This window comes from Lathyrus oleraceus, chromosome 5 (genome assembly GCF_024323335.1).
Source record: "Lathyrus oleraceus cultivar Zhongwan6 chromosome 5, CAAS_Psat_ZW6_1.0, whole genome shotgun sequence".
NCBI lineage: Eukaryota > Viridiplantae > Streptophyta > Magnoliopsida > Fabales > Fabaceae > Lathyrus > Lathyrus oleraceus.
Window position 1 is genome coordinate 394,177,831 of NC_066583.1, and position 5,820 is coordinate 394,183,650.

At 35.9% G+C, this 5,820-nt stretch overlaps 1 protein-coding gene across 1 annotated transcript; it reads right to left on the minus strand.

Annotated features, from left to right (window-relative positions):
• Window positions 1–3,881: 3,881 nt before the first annotated feature.
• LOC127080337 (sugar transporter ERD6-like 6) lies at window positions 3,882–4,532 on the minus strand. Its single transcript, XM_051020666.1, has 3 exons — window positions 4,479–4,532; window positions 4,260–4,374; window positions 3,882–4,182 (listed from the first exon to the last, which is right to left on the minus strand). Exons 1-3 carry the CDS (start codon window positions 4,500–4,502, stop codon window positions 4,070–4,072), a joined length of 252 nt encoding a protein of 83 aa, XP_050876623.1. The 5' UTR covers window positions 4,503–4,532; the 3' UTR covers window positions 3,882–4,069.
• Between the last annotated feature and the right edge of the window lie 1,288 nt (window positions 4,533–5,820).

Sequence of the window (5,820 nt, forward strand, 5' to 3'; positions counted from 1 at the left end):
GATTCCCTAATTACGACGAACTACATACCGATATCCGCGTTATTCGATATTTAATCTAGATCCAATTTTAGTTTTACTTTTTCCCCCTAATCATCAAAGTATCATCCGCCTTAGCTTTACGAAGTAACCCTAGAAAAACGGTATATCGATTCATTAAGTCCCTGTGGGATCGATATCTTTTATTACTACGCGATTAGACTGTGCACTTGCAGTTAATACCCCAATAGACTCATAAAGTCGTGATCACCTACCAACTCATTGATTTTTCTTCTCCTAAGAACACGTTAACTCCTTCTACTACAGGCGAGTAAGTCTCCAAAGGTCGAGCATCCGGTAGATTGCGTAGTAACGTCGTTCGTCCAAAACCCAATCCATAACCCCGTAGTTAGCCAAACTACGGCTTGCTCTGATTCTCATTCCAGATGAGATACGTAGGCATAAGACGCGATGTCTTAGCGAGCACAATTACCCTTAACCCCTAGGTAGCCGAGCTACGAAGACTCTGATTCTCATATTCAGATGAGATACGTATGCAGTGGATGCGACATCCGTGCGAGTCATTTTCTTTTGACCCCTTTTTTTTAGTAAATAACACATTAGATAAACCCACACCCTTTAGACAAGAACTACAAAAGTGGATCCCGTAGAGTACTATGGATGCGTAGGGGTGCTAATACCTTCCCTTTGCATAATCGACTCCCGAACCCAAGATTTGGTTGTGAGACCCTGTCTTGTCCTTTCCTTTTTCCAGGTTTACTTCGAGCGTTTCCTTTCCCTCCTTTGGAATAAATAACGCACGGTGGCGACTCTCCTGTCTTTCTTCGCCGATTGTTTTTTTCGCATTCCATTTTTCAGGTTGCGACAACATGCATCGAATGTGTTGACACGTGACTTACATAGGTCGACACATGCAACATATATTTCCAAAAATTCATGATTTTTTAAATCTTTTGCATTCCATTTTACTTTAACTTACACACATATATATTTCATTCATGCATCATTTCTTTTAGCGATTTTGAGAAGATCATAAACGAAATAGAGATTTCAAAGAGTGCTCATAATCTTCAATTAACATTCTATGCATACACACAAACAGACTATACATAATCATTATTTATTTGGGTGCCATCTAGAATTAGTGTTGATAACATCCAATTTAGGTTGTTGAATTGTAAATTGGGTTTAAATCTTTGGGGTTTCAAATAAGAAAACCAAGTTGGGGTTTTCCTTCAAGATCAATTGAGGATTTGAAGGTTTTGAACAAGATTGTGAAATTTGGATTTGATCAAGTGAAAGCTTTGAAGAACGATAGTTTCTTGCAAAGGAGTAGCGTGAGACGGTGAACCATATTGATAAATATTGGGTTACCATCATTTGCAATTCGGATTCGATCAAGTGAAAGCTTTGAAGAACGAAGGTTTCTTGCAAAGGAGTAGCGTAAGACGGTGGATCAAATTGGTATTGTTGGGTGACTTGATCAAGCTCATATCAAGGAAAGAGAAAGTGTTAGAATCAACATCAAACATAAGGTTTGTAGGGTTGGATTTCTATATTTCTCTTATATTCTACTTTTGCAAAGTAAGGTTGATTTCATTATCTCAATTCGAGTTCAAATTAAGGGCAGACGTAACCATAACAAGGTTGATTGGGGAACTGCAAAAACAAATCCTTGTGTACTCTCTCTATCTCTCTCTATCTCAATCTCTTTTACTTTTCATTTGCAAATTATTTAATTCATCAATTTTGCGATTAATGCGTTTGGATAAAAAATTTGATAACCTTTTGAAAGAGGTTTTGTTTAAGTGATCACAATCTATTAGAATGTGGTTGGATTTGGAAATCAACAAAACCATACAAAATTCTAAGCAAAATCGATTGCACACAAGGTGTTTGATAATTTGTCTCAATAGAATTTTTGTGTATTTTATCATTGGGAGTAGTCTCTACTATTATAATAGCATTAACTTGATTGTGATTGAAATTATCTTGATTAATTTACTCTCATTATCATAACTTGGTTATACATACGCATATCTGAGCTTTTCGTTAGCGATTTGGTTTAGACAATTCGATTTGGGTCACTTCTGCTAGCCATTAAACTTTTCAAAATTATTTTTGGAATCTTGTTTTTAACTTAGGATCTATTTACCCCCCCCCCCCCCCCCCCCCCCCTCTATATTGTTGCCTATCGTCTAACAAGTGGTATGACGAGCTCAGGTTAATTTCTTGCTTTAGTATTCGCTTATTAGAAAATGGCCACAATACCTAAACGGTCGTACAATAGAGCACCCATTTTTACTGGTGAAAATTATGGCTATTGGAAAGCTTGTATGCGTATCCATATCAACTCGGTTGATAAGGGTGTTTGGGACGTCATCACTAATGGTCCTAATCAAATTACAATGACCAATGGTGAAGGAGTTGTCGTACCAAAATCGGAAGCACAATGGAATGATAATGATAAGAAATTATGGTCACATGATTGGAAGGCACAAAATATTCTCATCTTCGCACTTGGTGTTGATGAATACTATCATGTTTCTCATTGTGAAACTGCCAAAGCTATGTGGGACGCATTAGAATTTCCCGTGAGGGAACTAATAAAGTCAAGCAAGCTAGGATCAATACCTTAAATCAAGATTTTGAACTATTTATCATGAAGCATGGTGAAACCATTGCCGACATGCAAAAGAGGTTCACACATCTTATAGATCATTTGAATGCTCTATGTAAGCATATTTCCAATGATATTGCTAATAATAAAACTTTGAGGTGTCTTAATAGGGAATGAAAACCTAAGGTCACCTCAATCAAATAAGAAAATGATCTAAAAATACTTGATCTCACAATTTTTTTTGGCAAACTAGAAGAACATGAGCAAGAACTCACTTGCTTGGAAAAACATGGGGGAAAAAAGCATGAGAAGAATATGAAAAAGGAGAAAGGTGAAGACAAAGAGGTATAAAAGAAGTCTATTTCTATAAAGGATTCAAGTTTAAAGTCCTTAACCAATGAGAAAATTGATTGTGAAACAAGAGATGATGAGAATTCCGATGATGAAGAGATAGAATTGTTCGTCAAAAGGTACCATATGTATTTAAGGAAAAATGGAGTCAAGCACCCCGACAAGAACCTAATCAAATTTAGAAGGCTATCTAACTCTGTAAAGGAAGATGATTATAAGAATGGTAAACTTAGAAGTTCATGCTACAATTGTGGAAAATTCGGTCATTATAGATCGAATTCACTACGCCAAATAAGGGAAAAGAGGGCGCTTTTTTTGGCCTATAACAGCGCTTTAAAGCGCCCTCTAATCTGGCGCTGGCATAGGTAAAGACACCGCTTTTTTTCCTGGTGAAAGCGCTCTCTAAAGTGGCTCTTTAAGCCCTTTAAGGGTCACTTTAGAGGGCGCTTTTTAAAGAAAGCGTCCTCTAAAGTGGAAACTTTTAAGGGTTTAGAGGGCGCTTTTACTGGAAAGCGCCCTCTAAAGTGGAAACCTTTATGGGTTTAGAGGGCGCTTTTACTGGAAAGCGCCCTCTAAAATGGAAATTTAAAGGGTTTAGAGGGCGCTTATTTTGGAAAGCGCCCTCTAAAGTGGGTGGTTATTTAACATTTACATGCATCACATGTCTCTGTGACCATATTCTCATTTCAGGTTATGTTGCAGCCACAAGAGGTAACCAGAAGAAAATGGCATACAACTGCTTGTTATAATTCACAAGAGCAACTAAAGGTTCTTTTTATGCTTTTATAATATTAAAATACAAATACTGATATATGCTTATTGTTTATATGATCCTCTTGCTATTTGAAATGTCATGAACCGAAACCACTGCTACTCTAATTGAAGTGTATAATAACCACTCTCTTTCATTTATTTGTTTATAATCAATCAATTACAACAAAAATGCAAGTATGCTGCTAGATTAGAAAATCACACTGTTTTGGTATTTTTCATATTTAACAAGACCAAAGAGCACAAAAATGAATTGAGTTGATTCAGAAAAAAAATATGAATGTGAATACATGAGTGAACACTAGCTGAAGTGCTACTCGAAAGGAAACTTCATCTGAAAAACTGTTGTATTTCTTCAAGAGTTTTTCCCTTTGTCTCGGGGACCCAAATGGCAACAAATCCTGCTGTGAAAACACACACTGCAGTATATATTGTGAAGGTTCCTGATAAAAACATAGGAAGCTTCTGGTTAGAAACAATAGATATTTATAGAAAATTAACATAGGCAATGCACACAAACCTCCCGAACTCCAATCCAAGAGCAAATTTGCTGTTAATGTAACCAACCAGGAAAAGAACCAATTGGCAAGTGTTGCAAAACTTCCAGCTAGGCCTTTGATGTTAATCGGAAGAATCTATTATGTAAAATATATTCAACACATCAACTATCACATTATATTACAACAAAGGTTTGTTCATATAGGGTTGTCATGCATATTATTATTGAAGAAAATTGTACCTCAGACATTATAATCCATGGCATTGCTCCTAATCCCAGAGAGAATGCAATAACCATGACCTGAAAGAAATTGAAAGTTTATAATAATGAAGTTAGGGAAACAAACAAGAGAAACCATCATTTGTGTAATAAAGTTGTATTTACACACCACAACTCCAGCCACCGATACGAGGCTCAATGTCGCATATAAAACAGAATCTGGTGATATATATTCCTGAGAGCAAATTCAACATAAAATATATTATCCATTAAAAAACCAAAAATATAAAGAAGAATTTACTGATATATAATCCTGTGAATCTATGTTACAAATTTCTGAACATTTATGCATGAATGCATATGTAATATCTAGTTAATGTATTATGTATATATAAAAATAAACAAAAAAAAATGTTCAAAAAATATAACAAACAAAAAAATTATTATTACCTTCAAGTAGAATGATATTGAAACAACCAAAAGACTCAAAGCCATTGCAGATGAAGAAACCTGCAATAGGAGATTTTGATTAATCTCTTATTACCCTCCAAACAAATAGTAATGTGAATGCAAAAATTATCGAAAAAGCTCAGACTCACAATAAGTAAAAGTCGGCGACCAGATTTGTCTGCTAACCACAAAGTTAAAATCGTAGCAAGAACCTAAATGACATGTAAATATTGTTCAGATTATGGTCTGATAAATTTGGAACGTTACAAATTTAGTTTCCTTTCGGTCGAACCTGAACAGCACCGACTCCAAATGTTGCTACATCACTCGAAACATGCGTCTAAATCTCGGAATAACAGGAAAATACCACAAGACTTTTGCTGGAGACAACTTGTTCTTATATCGCGAGACACCGCATTTAGGACACTCATTTAACGATGCATACTCATTTCGAAACAAAACTCAATAAATGTATGAACCAAGAAAAATGAAACCAAAAATGAACAATAGCGAACGTCAGAAGAGAAAACAAGTAATATGAAGATTAGAAAAATACCTATGGTGTCAAAATCGAACAGCTAACAACGAATTAATAGAAGGAGGAAACGTCGTAGATCTAACAGAGGTGGAAGGAGAACGCCTTAGAAGTAGCGAAAATCGTAGCAGTGAGAACCCTAACGTGAAAAAGAACGAAAATAACAGAGAGTGAAATAACAAAACGCGCAGTATGTTATAATTTTAATGTTTACTAAAGGGGACCTTAGAGGGCGCTTGTGGAAAAAAAGCGCCTTCTAAAGGGGGCCTAAGAGGGCGCTTATGAAAGCGCTCTCTAAGGCTTTCCAAAAGCGCTTTATAAACTGGAAATGCACATGGACTTATAGAGCGCTTTTTTAAAAGCGCCCTCTAAGGGTAA

Coding starts and splice junctions, on each gene's coding strand:
- LOC127080337 (XM_051020666.1), bottom strand. CDS start 4,502: ATGCCATGGATTATAATGTCTGAG. Junction 4,375..4,478: donor CATGGATTATAATGTCTGAG/GTACAATTTTCT, acceptor TTTACATAATAG/ATTCTTCCGATTAACATCAA. Junction 4,183..4,259: donor CTTGGATTGGAGTTCGGGAG/GTTTGTGTGCAT, acceptor TGTTTTTATCAG/GAACCTTCACAATATATACT.